Raw genomic sequence first — 16643 nt, forward strand, 5'->3', positions numbered from 1 at the left:
GCAGATTCTAGGAACACTCTCAGACTGCCTCAGCCCCCTAAACCACTAATCTGAAATCCCTAATCGAGTTGCCACCAGTTTGGGCATGAACCAGACTTGCTTCACAGCGATGCCACTCCCTTAGGGTGGCTCCCTCCTACAGTGGCTTCCAGGGGTGGCTATCCTGGAGGAGCATCTTCTGAGCCCTGCCCCTAACTTTTCCCGCTTGGCTTTGCGACCTGCCCTAGCATCTCTCAAGTCACTCCCCTCTTCCTCCTCCTCCTTGGAAACCTGAGTTTTCACGGTGGAGGGAGGGGGCAGGGACTCAGCCTGGCCCATCTGTTTGTCAAGGTCTTCAGAGGAATCTCTCCCAGCATCTTGGCTCGCTAGGGAGGTTCCCTCCCCCCACTTCTGATCTAACTGTTATAACTCTGATTCAGAGTCAGAGCTGTCAGAAATCTCAAGGCACTTGCACTCGTCCCCTGACACTAAGACACACAGTTATGTTGATAGTTTTTATGTTTATTTTAAACAAAATCTTCTGCTTTTGTTGAATAGAACTTCCAGTGCTGCGAAGCAATGCTTGAGGCTGTGGAACAGCAGGATTTGGATGCTGTCCAGGTTCTCCTCTACCAATACACACCGGAGGAAATGGATCTCAACACGCCAAATAGTGAGGGATTAACTGCACTGGACATTGCCATCCTGACAAATAATGTGCCTATTGCCAAGATTCTTTTGAGAGTTGGGGCAAAGGAAAGTCTGCACTGTAAGTATAGCCAAAGGCCAACATTTGATGAATTGTACAGAAAAGGCCAGGTGAATACAATGGGAAACGGCGTCAAGGTATATGTGACCAGTTCACGAGTATTTGCGTATAGGTTAACAAGTGGAAGCACTAGACAAGATCTGGATCACAGAGGGATATCATGAAGTTCCACAGCTGCCAACCCAAAGGGAGTGTGATGGAAATGGAGTCTGTGGAAACAGGATTAGCTGGAAGGAAACTGGGCCTTAGTCTGACACACACACTCCTCCTCCAAGTGCCTTAGACTTTAACTAGCTTAGACAAGCTAGGACTAGCTGTTAGACTAGCTTAGACTGGGGTTTAGCCTGTCACACACACGCCTCCTCCAAGTGCCTTAGACTTTAACTAGCTTAGACAAGCTAGGACTAGCTGTTAGACTAGCTTAGACTGGGCCTTAGCCTGCCACACACACTACTCCTCAAGATGTCTTAGATATTGACTAGCTTAGACTAGTTCTAGGACTAACTAGGACTAACTCTTAGACTAGTCCTTAAGACTAGCTTTTAGCATCTTAGACTGGGCCTTGGCCTATGCCACACACTTGTACTCAAAGTGCCTTAGACTTCCTCAGCAGTATAAAAGTTTATATTCCTATTATGCCATGTAACTATCACATCCCTTTATGAGAAGTGAGATATAACTGTTGTAAAGAATGATAATTAATAAGAGTGTTAAGTCATACCTGCTTGGCAGACCATCTGGGTATTATAGAAATACCAAGATTAGCAATTACATAAATGTTGGATAACAGTTAAATTAGCACCGTCATGAAATCTGGCAAAATTTGATCATTTGAATTCAAGTTATTATTAAATTGTTTATGAATATGGCCTTGAGGTTTGCTCTTTAAAAAAATTAAAATCTTAAGTATGTTGATGATTTTAAGGCAATAATGTTAATTAATTTTCTAAATTCAGTACCTTTACACCTTTAAAAATAATAGCTACCACACACCCTGCCTCAAATCTAATACTATCCATAGTTGGGAATTCAAGCTAGGAGAACTTGCTTGGGAATTAAGTTCATCACATCTGTTAAAGTTCTTAGGCTGCAACCCTTTACCTACTTTTCTGGAAGTAAGCCCCATTCAGTTCAATAGGACTTAGTTTGGAGTAGGCACATATAGCTATGATGGTGCTTATATTGAGGTACCTTTTCCCAAGGTGATCCCTATGCTGAAAGTACATAGTGCCGTGCCAAAATCTGTCCTCCAGTTTCCTGAAAGTTTTCTTTCCTGACAAATGAAACCTCTGCTTTTCTTCTATTCCATTCCTATGGCACTTAAGAATTTATTTTATATTTCTTTTGGTGGTATATTCGAGCTTACCTTATCATCATAAGGTATCTGAGGGTGTGGCGTGTGTGTTTTCTTTCTGTTACACATACCTCTATCACTCTGTAGCCTCCCTGCCTGCCCATGCCTCCTGAACTGAAAAAGCTACATGGGAGGAGTAACTTCATGATGTTCTCCTCTGGGCTTTAACTGATGCTCTGACTTGGATTCCTGCATTGAGCAGGGGGTTGGACTCGATGGTCTTATAGGCTCCTTCCAACCCTACTATTCTATGATTCTATGAAGTGTGGGAAGCCAGGGAGACTGCAGAGATCCAGAGAAGTGATTGTACAATGAAAGACAGGACACTCACAAAACCCTTGACCACCTTCTAACTAAGGTAAGTGGAAGAACCCCACATCCCATGCATTTTTCAAACCTCCCGTGGGTGGGTGGGGGAATCAAAAGCAATTTCTTTTCTGTCCCCACTGGTCCTGAAGTTTTGGTCCCTGCCAGCTCTTTGGGTGATGGAAGACCAGAATGGAACAAGGGCATCACAAATGCTGAAATCATGCATCTGTTCCAAACCCTCAAATAAATGCCATTGCCATGTAGGGATGTACGAAAGTTCCGCCACGGATCTCGGGGAGGCCGAATGCCAGCGCATTCGGTCCCCCGAAATCGGTGGAGGAACGGCCCGCCCCCCCGGGACGGGACTTACCTTGGGCGGATCTTCCTGGCGGCAGTGCGGCGGCGGCTGGTCTTCCGACCGGCTGCCACCGCCGCCATTTCCAGTTTAAAAAAAAAGTGATAGGCTACGTAAAGATTTACGTAGCCTATCATGGCTAGATTTTAAAAAAACACCATGATGGGCTACGTAAATGTTTACGTAGCCTATCACGGCTGACTTAAAAAAAAACAACGCGCGTACGCAAATGGGGGCCGCCATTTGCGTTCCTTATTTTGGCACGTCTTAGTCTACGTAAACATTTACGTAGACTAAGACGGCGAAAATAAGGGGAATGCAAATAGCGTTGACGCTATACGTAAATGTTTACGTAGACTAAGACGTGCCAAAATAAAGAACGCAAATGGCAGCGGCCATGGCCGCCGCCATTTGCATACGCGTGTTTGTTTGGTTTTTTTAAATCAGCTGTGATAGGCTACGTAAACATTTATGTAGCCTATCACAGCTGACTGCAGGGCCGCAAACGGCGGCAGCTACGGCCGCCGCCATTTGCATCCCTGCTAGCCAGCGGCCGGATGTCCGGCTGCTGGCGGAGCTGGCCGGCGGCTCCGCAGAATCCCTGCGGAGCGGAGCCGGCCGGCCAGGATTCCAGGGGGAGGAACGGAGCGCCTCCCCCCCCAGCCAGGATTCCGGGGGGAGGGACGGAACACCTCCCCCCCAGCATCAGCATAATCCGCGGAAAGGTAAGTCACTTTCGTACATCCCTAATGCCATGTGGATGTGACCCTAGAAAACTAGGGGTAGGATCCAATGGTGGCCTTCTGCTGGCAGCAAGCACCGCTGGTTTCCAGTGTGCATGCTGCCCCTACTGCCGGCAGTGGAGATGTAGCCAGACAAGCCCCCAAGCAACCTGAAATGCAAGTTTCTGGAAGGGGTAGATCACAACCTCCAGAAACTTGCAATTCCAGTCGTTTGGGGGCTTGCCCCCTGAAGTGCTACATCACCGCTGCCAGCAGTAGGGGTCATGCGCCCTGGGCCAGCCACACATGCACTGGGAACCGGCAGTGCTCCCCACCTACAGTAGACCACCATTGGATCCTACCCTAGTGTTTGATTTCATTAGAACCTCTCAAGCCATCATCATCATCATCATCATCATCATATTGTCCACTCAACACATACAGAGCATCCATTCAAATCAAAATTGGAATTTGAGCTTGACATTTTGAATTAGGGGGTGCCATATATCAGGGGTGTGTGTGGCTTTCAGCTCTTTAAAAGAAGGGGTGTGCTTGACGACATGTTTATTTAAGTGGCAATACTTCATTACTTGTTTATTAACACCTAACGTCAAAATACTAGTTCATACATTTGTTCTATGTCAAATTCTCTCCATGTGAAGTTTCTCTATGTATGCAATTGCTTAGAAGTAGTATCCCATGAATCCAAGGTTGCCTTACTGCAATAGCAGAAACGGCTGAAAAAGTTTATTCTTGAATTGTGCTCTGGTTCTAAAGGCACATCCCCATCCTTGGTCACATGCATGTCCACGATTGTGTGGAGATATTTTGGTGGCTAACATGGAAGCATGAACTAGCCCTAACACAAGTTTCATCACCAAATAAATAAATAAAGGTGCTTTTCCAAAAGTGATGTTCAAACTTTACATTTTTTTCAAATGTTACATTTGAAAAATATTAGATTCTTTTAACTCAGAAAAGTTCAAAGACTGGACAAAAATGTCCTTTAGCTCTACATATAACTCTGCTTGAGTGGTGTGTATGTGTGCCATCTGAAAAGCCTAGTTTTCAAACTGAGATTTATTATATACCTATATATACATCTTTTACAAGAAGCTAAATTTAGTGTAAATTGTTCCCCCGTGGAAAAGGCTGCCTCAAAACTCATTGTGACTTTGATATTTTGCAAGTATTTCACAAAACAACTTCTGTGCACCGAGTAGAGCTTCCTTTGGACATGAACAGCACCTAGCACTCTGTTAGCGCTGCATATGTATCAATAGCAGCATTAATTTGTTTAGTTAATTCAGTATGAGGATTCAGTGGGCTGTGAAACTGTGCAATAGATTTAGACCTTAGGGTTTACTTGTTTTGAATAGCACCAAACCACACAAGTGACTGAGCAACTACACAATAAATAAATATACAAATAAATAAACTCAGAATCCAGAGTCTAAATAAATTCAGAATCCAGAGTCCTGGGACTGTTTTGGTCTTGCAGGATCCTAATGAAAGCCAAGTGAAGTCAGTTGAGCCCTGGCTGGGAGATGGAAAACTGACAGCCAGCAACAAATGAAATCCTTGTATTTTTGTGTGTGTAGTGTGCTGCTCCAGCGGCTCCAGAGGCCAACCCTTGTCCAATATCAGCACGAAACTAATACACCAAGAGTACTTAGAGTGGTTTATGAAACTATCCTTTGTCTTCTTTCATGGGACTGTCTTGCTACCTTTTTGTTTGTTTGTTTGTGAGGGGGAGAGCAAGTGACCTGCCAAGTCCATTAATCACGTTTTAAGCCATGACACAAATTCTGACGCCTTACCTGTGGCTAAAAATACACCAGTGCCTACAGATTTTGCTTGAAGCCGTCAATGCCTATATTTAGGCCTTTCCCAGCAACTCCATAATGAAACTGTGTTTTCGGGGATTCGGGCCTAGCAGATGCTGCCATTAATTTGGAGTTAGTTAAATTAACAACATTTAGTACTGACCTGTCAATCTCCGAGCTCCAGGAAATTGCACCTTGAGGCTACTAACATTGCTGATTTTTTTCCAGTGGGCTGTGCGTGTGTGTGAGGGTGTATACTTCACCCACCGACCCACCCCTGCACATTTGCTAGGGCCTTCAAAACTGGTGCACCTTTATTGCTTTGCCATGTCCACAGCACTTACAATATCATTTATCCTGGCCTCCTTTAACCTTCCCAAGAGATTATCCCCCCTCCCCTTGTATAGTGTGACTGCTCAATGAAAAGAGTTGTGTAGTTTTGTATTTGTTTGTTTATTTTTCTGTCATGGTTCGTGACTGGAAAAGAAAACCCCAAGGGTGACAGGGTTTGGAGTACATGATTGACGGCTGAAGCAACATTCATTAGGCATGACAAATCTGCAGGAAAACACAGCCTTGAGTGTTCTAAACAGCAGGGAAAAAGTTGAGGGGGGGGGAGGAAAAAAAGACTAAACTAATTTTTCATTGACTTCATCTGTAAATAAATGCAGTCTGATGGCATGCAGGGGCAATCATAAATTAGTATTCATTTCCTGTCATTAATACAAACATGCCTATGAACACAGAGAATATGAATCTATAACCACTTCATTTCCATTTTGAAATATTGCACTGTGCTTATCACCATTTTTTAATTTGGCATCCTGATCCAGCCAGGGGCCATATGAAACCTGAAGGCACTTCTGAACACTTATATCCACACTGAATGGGGTATTGCACACAGAAATAGGTCCCACAGGATGCATGTGTCTTTTGACCACCCAGTCCAGCGGCTAGCACTGAGAGTGAATAGCCCTGCTTAGATACTCTAATTTAGAGCTGGCAAGAAACTGTGATTCTATCGAACATTTGTGAAACTGACACAGTAACTCAAGGAGAAATTGTCTCATGAAATGGCTGCCTCCACACACTTTGTTTCGCTGATTGATTTCCCAGAGTCTTCAACACGTTTACTTGGGATTAAGTCCCACTGAATGCAATGGGGCTTCTGAAGTTCTGATTAGACATGCACAGGATTGCACTATTAATCCTGGATTCCTGCCTCTCCCTTCCCCCACCTCTCAACGAAATATGGCATGGGATATCATTTAATCCTTCGAGTCTACATCAAATACAGCCTCTCAAGGTTTTTGTGAACCATTCGTATTTATTTAGCTATTTTGTCCACACAAAAAATCAAAACAGCCCATTTTAGTGTGAGTGAAAAGCCTCTGAAATTATCATAGTCATGATCTAAATATAGTCAATCAGCTGTTTGCCATCAGGGGCCTGGATGTACAGTACAGCCTTATGCATGACTACACAGAAATAACTCCTTCTGCGTACAATGGGACACTCCCAGGTAAATGTGTATCCAGTTGCAGCCTTAGGGTGCAATCCTATGCATGTTTAGACAAAAATAAAAGTCCTACAACTCCTAGCATTCCCCAGCCAGCATGCTGGCTGGGGAATGCTGTGAGTTGTAGGACTTTTTTCTGCCTAAACTTGCATAGGATTGAGCCCTTAGTTTCCTTACTCTCCATTCCCTGCCAGACAGTTGATGAATGATATTTAGTCTCTAACTAACTCAGGGTATACATGCATAGCTTCAGATCCTATGTACACATAGATTTGGAAATTGGACCGAGGCCTAGGTTTTTATTAAAATAAGAGGTGTGGCTTTCTGTAATAGAACCAGCTTATCTCATCATGTTTCTGTCTGCACTAAAGGTATGTCAACATTTGGAGGGAGGGGGAAAGAGTCTCCAGCAAATCCTCACTGAATTTTTTAAAGGAATTAAATTTATATTCTGCATTCAAATATTGTTTTCAATGTTTCCAGTTAAAGATGTTGTAGGGTTCAAAATCAAGACCCTATAGTATTGGAAGTTGATACTTAACAGTGTTGACTTAAAAATAATCAGCAACACATTGGAATTAGGGTGGTTGTGGTTTAAGTGTCCTTCCCAGTCAAATTTCTAAAACAAAATGTGTAACTATAGAAAATTCAAAATGCTGAATTTGAACTCTAAATATTAAGTTTGTGTGAAATGTTATTCTGTTCGAATTCATTAATCTCTGTAAATCTCTGCTTTGGGGAGGGGGTTGGCTTTATAAAGGGGAAGTCAGTGTACAAAGTGTATCAGAACCAAACCTCACAGCCCTCAGGTCCAAGGCCAGCAGTGCCTTTGAAAAAACAGAGATAAATGTTTGTCCTCTGCATTCTGGGGCCCCTGTGAAGAAGTGGTTCTCTGAGCCCTTCAGCATCCAGCCTGCCACTGCACACTTGAGTACCTCTGTGGGAATTTGCTGATCCATGAAGCCTGTACCCCTGAAAGACAATGTGATAAAAGCACTGCCTCACCATAGGTGCACACCCTGACCCAAGCTGAAAATCACTGGTGCAGATAGAAAAGACAAAGCCTGGGCATCCCACCTAAGGATGACTTGGAGTGGCTTTCCTTTGGCTTTTGCCATATGCACCTGACCGTATCTAAGATCTTCTTCAGGTGACCCTGCCTTCAGTGGTTAGGTGGGTGGCAACCAGGGAAAGGGCACTTTGGGTCATGGTGTGCCCTGTTTACATCATACCCTCCCTAGATATGTTTGCTAGGGGCCTTTGCTGCCAGCTTTTTAGGTCAACACCCTCCGGGGCATTTGGTGGGTGAGCTTTGTTTTATTGCTTTGTTCTGGTTATTTAATGTCTGTTCTGCTCTTGCTATTTGATGCTGCTGCTGGTGTTTATCCAGTACTTCTGATAATTTTGAGGCTGCAGGCATTTTTGCTGGAGTTGTTATGGCTTTGACTGTTGTTATAAGCCGCCATTGAAGTTGTACTGAAAGGCAAGGTATGCATCATTAAAGAGCCCCCAAAGAAGGCAGAAATGTGGCCTTTAATGCCCGTCTACAGACGCAGCCCAAGCTCTTGAGATGCCAGTACTTTTAGGGGTGCCAACAAAGTCCTATAGGTCAGATCTACACTATGCATGTCCCAACAAACCGAACTCAGCACTGCAGCCGTGCCGAGTGGCCTGCCAGGTTCCTGATGCGCACTACAGCACCAGGCAGGCAGCAAAAACAGGACGTTTACTGAGGCCACGATTGGCCATGATCCTTGGCTTGTGGGTCAAGGATATAAGATAGTGCTGTGCTGAACCCCACCTGCCCTTTCGTGACCTCTTTGCTTCCCTGCAAAAGAGGCAGCCGTTTTTCTGCCTCTTTTGTTGGGATTTTGAGAATTCCTCTGAAATTGCTGTGGGTGCAGGGCTTGAGCACTTACCTTACTGTAAGGAGGTGGACGAGGGGTGCTCACTCTTTTCCTATTTCCCCCCTTCCTATCCTTGCAACCTCTCTGGCTGCTTGAGCTTCTCAGAAAGCCCCCCGGAGGACTTAGCCAGGACTTCCTCTCTTGGGGCTTTCGAATGCTGCTGCCTATTGAATGCCTGAAAGCCAAGAAGGGCATTTTTTAAATTTTTCTTTATTGTTACTAAAAGTCATTTTAACACCAACACCAACAGATCCTCTCTCAGCTTTCAGGCACTCGGGAGGCAGCAACGCTGGAAAGCCCCAAGGGAGGAAGTCCTGGCTAAGTCTTCCAGGGGGCTTTCTGAGAATCTCAAGCAGCCGGTGGGGAATAGTAAAAGAAGGGGCACACACGCCCCTCAGCCACCTCCTTACAGTAGGGTGAGCACTGAAGCCCTGCACTCTGAGAAATTTCTCCAAAATCCTAACCCCTTCCCACAATTTTCCAGTGCAGTTTCTTTTCGAACCCCCCCCCCCCAACAAATGGTCAAAAATAAATAGGTCAAAACATTCAGCACAGTGCTAATATAGAATGTGCCCTGCTGGATCAAACCAAAGATCTATCTGCACCAGCATATTGTTTTTCATTTTTGCTAACCAGACGTCTCTAGGATGCCTTCAAGCAGAATCCTCTCCTGTTGTTGCTTTCTAGCATCAGGTGCTCAGTGGTCTACTGAACCTCATGATCATTAGCCACTTGTAGACTCATCCTCCATAAATGTATCTAATTACCTTTTAAAGCCATCTAAGGTAGCAGCCATCACCACATCTTCTGGCATGCGGCTCGGTGGGTCACAAGTTGTGCAATTCTCTAGGACCTCTTGCAGTGTTGCAGAAGTTTCAGAAACCCGCTTTAGGGTTGCAGCTGCTTGGGTTGGCAAAAGTGGTTTTGGACAGATGTCACCAATCTCCTGATTCCCCCCCCCCCCGCAACCCACCCCCAAAGCTGATGAAATTCAGGATTTTTGTAATGTAAAGTCCTGGCACTCACACAGTTCCCTTCTCCTGGCAGTTGTCGATATGGAAAGCAGGTCAATCCATCTGAGCAACTTAGTGCGAGAAGCTCAGCAACGAGTGAATGATCTGTCTGCACAAGTAATGAGCGAAGGTCTCGGTACAGACAGCTCTGAGAAAGAGAAGCAACTGAAAGCCTGGGAGTGGAGATACCGGCTCTACAAACGCATGAAGTCAGGCTATGAACATTCCAGTAAGAACAACTGGGGGGTGAAATGCATGCACGGCACCACTTCTGTATGAGGATACCTGGGAATTTTATAGCACAGCAATTCTCCAATTATTTCTCTTTACCATTTGTGCTGAACAGTTAGCCTCAACATTATAGCTAGCGAAAGTGGTACAGATAGGATAAGCAACTTGCCGAAGGCAAAAAGAAAGTGAGTGGTGGGATTCAAGAAGACCTATCCAGTTGTCTGTTCATGGAGATGGCGGGTAACCATTTGTCATAGCTGCATGGAAACCTCTGCAATTATGAGATACTTTCTTAAGGCCTTTATTGCTGAAAACAGGAGGGGGTCATCTTTCTCTAGGATGCCATAACATATCATTTCATCAGCAGCAGTGTTGACCTTAGGAAATATCAGGCCTAGACATCAACTACCAGCTCATGTGCTTTGCATGCAGAAGGTCTCAAGCAGTGGTGCAGTTAGGGCAGGATCAGAGGGCCAAAGTCTAGGGCTCAGGGCCCCCCAAATGTAGGCTGACCATACGTACTGTTTTAAACGGGACAGTACAATTTTTTTCATATTTCCCGACCATCCTGTCATTTTAATATAAATGTCAATTTTGTCCCGTTTTTAATTTTTTGTAAAAAAAACCTGAATGCGTTTATCATAAGGCTCTATGCTAGTCAATGCGTGCAGTAACACTACTAGTGTGACGAAAGGGGAAGTTCCATTTACTTTATCCAGTCAGGGCCAGGTTTCTTGAGCTAGCAATGATCAGACGCCACCCCCTTGCTTGTCTGCAGTGGTGGGGAATTCAAGAGGTGGTCGCTAAGCCCCATTCAGTGTGTGGGAGCCAGGAGGGTGAGTCTTACTGTTATTTCTATCATCATTCCGCCCATAGAGATTCTTTCTCTAATAAAACTTTTGTTATCGTCTTACTTTTAATGAATACAGAATATTACATAACCTCGTCCCATTTTTGTCATGCCAATATCCCGTTTTTGTCTCAAGGAAATATGGTCAGCCTACCCAAACACCATCCGGAGAACAGCAGGTGATGGGGTCAGTGGCAGACAGCCACAGCATCAGCACCCAGGCCAGCATGGGCAGGCTGATGCTACCCACCGCAGCATCCTTCCTTTGTTTTTATTTAATGCTAATGTTATAATTTATACTTTAAATCTATATTATCATTTTCCACAACAAAATGGTGATTATTCCCAAGTCAATGAGTTTAGTGTCAGGTCTGCAGAAGCAAACTCCATTTTATTCCAGTAAATGTGCTCTGATTTAAGTGAATTTAAAATGCAAAACTCCCTTTTATTAAAGAAAAAAATATCAGGGTTGGCAGGTTTTTCTCCCTCTAACATATCATGAATGTAGTGCAGCATGTTGTGCAGCATGGAATGACAGTGGGGTGGGGGAAGAAGAGAAATGTTAGTCGTGTGCTTCCCAAATGGAGTAATACACATGTTCATCTAAAGGGGAGCCTCATAACACCATTAAGTCCAGGGTCTGAAGCTACCGAGCTGTATCACTGGTCTCAACTACATAATGCTAGGCTAGATGTACAAATACTATGACCTGGAATGAGGTCAACTTCCTATGTACTATCAATCCTCCATGACTAGTAGCTTTTGTTGATTAAATTGTACATTACCTCACACTTCCCTCAATATCTGAGCTAGACACCTATATTTAGGTTTTGGTAGTACACATTTTTTTTTTACTTTTAATGTATTAATCATTTCATCAGCTGAAAAACTTAATTATTAATTGATTACAGTTATTTAATTAATTAACTGCCCTATTCTTTAAATGTCCATGATTTCCTTAAGGTCTCTCTCTCTCTTTCTTTCTGTGTGGCCATATCCAGCTTTCAGGAAGGATCAGCAAGCTAAAGTGTTCCCTTTCCCCCTCCCCTTACCTCTCCCCCTTTCCTTTGCACCTTAATATAAGACTTTCTGGTTTCCTCAAACCACAGATTGTCATAATGTCCAAACCAGAAAACTGTGGTTTGAGTGACCCCTCCAAGCCAGGATTATAAACCATGGCTTGTTCTCATCTAGTATTTCAAGGTCAGTGATAAATTCAATGAGATCCTCAGTCATTCCTATGAAAAATAGGAAATGTAATTTACTAATGTTTCATTCTGAGATAAATTTGCTGCAATTATGGCAGTTTAAGAATCTAAGGCTGCCATCCTATACAAGTTTATCTGGAAGTAAAGCCCATTGAAATTAATAGGACTTAGTTCTGCATAGACACGTATAGTACTGTAACAATGATTCCTTTTTCACTGGGGGGCGGGGATATAAAGCAAAGATTTAAGCTCCATCATATAAATGAGCTTGTTCATTTAGCAATAATTTGAATCAAATGCAAAAACAAAATGAACAAAAATTAATGAGCTCTTTGAGTCCTTATCTGCCCCCTTAGTGACCTCCAATAATGTATGGGTGTTCTTTATTGACATATATTGAAGAAGTGTTTGATGGAGGAGGAATGCTGGCATTATCCAAAACAGCTGAAGGCCACCAGAGAAACAAATGGTGCCCATCAGATCTCATTAGCATGGACTGCTCGTTAGCTTTCAAAGGACAAACAGAAACATCTTCAAACCAACACTCGCCATTGCTGCGTGGTTTTGACTTCTTTCTTTGATGACCCAGAGCACTGTTTGAAAGGTATTTGTTCTGCATGAGACACAATGTTTTTTCTTTGCTCCCAGGAGCCCCAGAGGCACCAACCAACATCTGCCTTATGGTAACAAGCAGTACATCACTCACTGTCACTTTCCAAGAACCTCATAGCATCAACTCAGCGGTGGTGACCAAATACAAAGGTACTGGATCTGGATCGATTTCATGACCTTTCATTGTTATATGTTAAATTGAATATGGGCTTGGTATCTTTTTGGCAGCCAGGTGTAATTTCCTACTAAACATAGATTGGATTGAGCTATATTTAATGGAATATCTGTACATCCGTTATGTTTATTTTAGAAGCATCTAGTCGTTGGTTTGTCAATTCTATAGAGCTATAGTCTCAGATGTGTGCTACTTTCCCAGATTCTCCTATGACCAGTGAAGTCCAAAAGTCTAGTATATGGGACATGGGTCTAGCATTCCTCATGAATTAACCTACAGGCTTTGTACACACGCTCCCGCCACACATACACATGCCCCAGCTAGAACATTTGTATATCCTGTGGGATAACAAAACCAGGGGGAGGTGCAAGAAATGGTCCTCCTGGTCATGCATGGGCCCCACCTGCTAGGTGCTAGTTGTAGCTCTGAATGGAAGAATAGCTGCTTCACTTCTTCTTCCTTGCCACTTTTGCTTCTACTCACCTCAATCCCTGTCTTCTTCCACCATCACTTGAGGAGAATGCTTTGACTGAGATTTCTTTCTAGCACTTCTTTACTTCTTCAGCTGCCTTCTGTGAAAGTTTGAGGCCTACAGATGCAAAAGGAAAAAACGTCAGGCTTAGAGCCCTGGAGTTTTCAGGGCGTGGGGGTAACCCTGAGATGAGTCATTTCATTTCTCCGGTTAAGTGTCAGTTTCATTCTCCACTTAAGTTTCATTTCTTCAGGTTTGAAGCAGTATTTTCGGTTTTGAGGGAGGAGGGTATATAAAGAGAGTGAGAGAGCCAGTAAGAGCAGAGACAGCCAGAGCCCGAAGTGAGAGCAGAGTCTGAAGAATGAGCAGGAAGAAGCAGCCTAGAAAAGTCTAAGGACAGCTAGGATAAAGGAACTTGCATTTTGCAACTTTTATTTGCTTTTAATGCCTTTTGTATCACTCAGCTCTATTGCGTAAATACCTTTAGTTGTAATTTGTTTGCTTTAAATCTACTGGTAAACTGTTGTGGTTAAACCCTGTGTCTAGAGTGTCAGTCACTTCACATCTGCAGCCTAAACCCCACATTACAGGGGAGTCTAAAAGAAGGAAGGTGGGACTCTTAAAGAGGCAAGAGATCCTTAAGGAGTTGCTCAGGGGGTTCAGGTCATAGGGGAACGTTGACACCTCCTTTTCCTATTATTCTGATTTTCTGTTCTTTGCTGGTGAGACACAGCTATCTCTCTTATTTTCCTTTGGACTCATCATTTCTGTCAAACAAGAAAAGTTCCTCACAATCTGTCTTCATTTCCCTCTTACTACAGTTCCCTTTCTGCTGCATAGGCTCCAAAAGGTCAGCTCATATAGATTTACCTAGGTATGGGTCAATCTGTCAATTTTGGTTTAACTCAGTTTCCTCACTGTAAGTTTGTTTTGGCCCATTTCTGTACCAGTCTGCAAATTTGGCCAAAAAAAGGCCACATGAAAATGTGTAGACATTTTAATGTACATTTCTTCTAATACATGCATTTTTGTATGCACTTGTCCTAGTCAGGCCTGTAGCTGGGGGGGGGGGGGGTAAATTTTATCTGTCCCCCTATTTATTTTACAAACAATTAAATCTATTATGAAAGTTTTAGGAAACCAACAGGAAAGCCTTTGCTTTTTTTTTTTTAAAGGTACAGATGCTATTATTTGGGGGTAGTGCCATGGGGGAATCTGCCCACATATACCTAATAGTATGTGCAATTGAGAGTATACCTGAGATGAAGGAATATTTTGACTTATGTGAACAGTTGTACATATTTTTTAAGAAGGGGCATGTTGCTCAGTTCTTTAAAACACCTGTTGGTTCAACAATGGACTGGACATTTGGATTCAGTTATGGTTAGTCATTCAGATGAAGAATTCATTGTTTCCACGTTCCAATTAATCAGTGTATCTTACCCTTGTGAAAACGTTGTCACCTAAAAACTGAAGCTATTGATCAGTAGTCTTTCTTTTCCCTTTCTTCCTGAAATCATGCTAAAAGTATTGGGATATTTTAAACCTGTAACATCACTGCTGGAGTAGAACAATCTGGATATCAAGGCAGCATTTAAATTTCTCAACTGTGTTGGGAGGCAGTTGCAAGAAATGCAAAATGATACTGTTTTCAGCAACACTTTTGAAGCAGCTAAGGAAGCATGTGAATCTGCTGACCATGAAACTTCAACAGAACATCTTCATAAACTCCCTTGGACTTCAGGAAAGCTGATTTTAATAAACTCAGATACTGATAAGTAGGATTCCATGGCAGGAAATAGGGATGTACGAAAGTCACTTACCTTTCCGCGGATTATGTTGATGGTGGGGGGGGAGGCGTTCCATCCCTCCCCCTGGAATCCTCGACGGGGGGGGAGGCGATCCGTTCCTCCCCCCCAGAATCCTCCATGGCCGGCTGTGCTCCGTGGCAGCTCCGCGGAGCAGCCAGTCAGGCCAGAGCCGTCCGCAGCTGGATTTCCAGCCGCGGAGGGCTCTGGGGAAAAAACAAAACCGCGTACGCAAATGGCGGCGGCTACGGCCGCCACCATTTGCATTCCTTATTTTTGGCCGTCTTAATCTACGTAAATATTTACGTAGACTATGAGGGCGAAAATAAAGGGGAACGCAAATAGCGTAGTGGGCGCTATTTGCGTCCCTATTTGATTCACCATTTTAGCCTACGTAAATATTTATGTAGGCTAAAATGACGAATCAAAAAGGGACGCAAATAGCGCCCGCTACGCTATTTGCGTTCCCCTTTATTTTCGCCCTCATAGTCTACGTAAATATTTACGTAGACTAAGATGGCCAAAAATAAGGAACGCAAATGGCGGCGGCCGTAGCCGCCGCCATTTGCGTACGCGGTTTTGTTTTTGTTTTTAAACCCAGCCATGATAGGCTACGTAAATGTTTACATAGCCTATCACGTCGTTGTTGTTGTTTTTTAAACCCAGCCATGATAGCCTATCACGTGGTTTTTGTTTTTGTTTTTTACAAGACTGCAAATGGCAGTGGCGGCAGCCGGTCGGAAGACCAGCCGCCGCAGCCGCTGCTGCCCGGAACATCCACCCCAGGTAAGTTTTGTCCCGGGGGGGATCCGCGGGGGGGGGCAGGCCGTTCCGCCACGGAGTTCAGCGGGCCGAATGCACTGGCATTCGGCCTCACCGAGATCCGTGGTGGAATTCTCTGACATCCCTAGCAGGAAAACACAACAGGAAGAGGAGTTCAAGAGGTGGGGAGGAATGCTTATCAAATCTGCAGATGACACAAGATTAGGTGGGATAGCTAATACCTTAGAAGACAAACAAAATTTAAAATGATCTTAATAGGATTGAAGACTGGGCAGAAAATAACACAATGAAATTTAACAGAGACAAATGCAAAGTTTTCACTTAGGAGAAAGAAATGAAATGCACAGGTATAAGATGGGGGATGCCTGGTTTGGCAATAGTACATGTAAAAGGGATCTTGGAGTTATAGCTAACCACAAGCTGAATATGAGTCAGTAGTGTGATGCGACTGCAAAAAAGGCAAATGCAATTTTAGGTTGCATCAATAGAGGTATAGTTTCAAAATCATGGGAAGTGATAGCTCCACTCTACTCTGCACTGGTCAGACATCACCTCACCTCAAATGCTGTAACCAGTTCTGGACACCACACTTTAAGGATTCAGATACATTGGAACGAGTTCAGAGAAGGGAAGAGCAGACTGAAGGAGGATATGATATGGCTTTCCAAATACCTAACAGGATGTCACACAGAACAGGGTTGTAGCCTGTTCTCTATTATCCAAGAGTGTAGGACACGAAATAATGGACTTA

General features: G+C 43.7%; 1 protein-coding gene across 1 annotated transcript in view; it reads left to right on the top strand.

Annotated features, from left to right (window-relative positions):
- Positions 1-16643, top strand: part of ANKFN1 (ankyrin repeat and fibronectin type III domain containing 1) — a 170880-nt gene that overhangs the window by 36288 nt on the left and 117949 nt on the right. Inside the window, exons 2-4 of the mRNA XM_084832329.1 lie at positions 538-748; positions 9788-9982; positions 12691-12804. Of these exons, the coding sequence (XP_084688455.1) occupies positions 538-748; positions 9788-9982; positions 12691-12804 (520 nt within the window). The remainder of the gene's footprint in view (positions 1-537; positions 749-9787; positions 9983-12690; positions 12805-16643) is intronic.

The sequence above is a fragment of the Heloderma suspectum genome, chromosome 2 (genome assembly GCF_057233095.1).
Source record: "Heloderma suspectum isolate Gila_16-S chromosome 2, 16-S_ref, whole genome shotgun sequence".
Classification (NCBI taxonomy): domain Eukaryota; kingdom Metazoa; phylum Chordata; class Lepidosauria; order Squamata; family Helodermatidae; genus Heloderma; species Heloderma suspectum.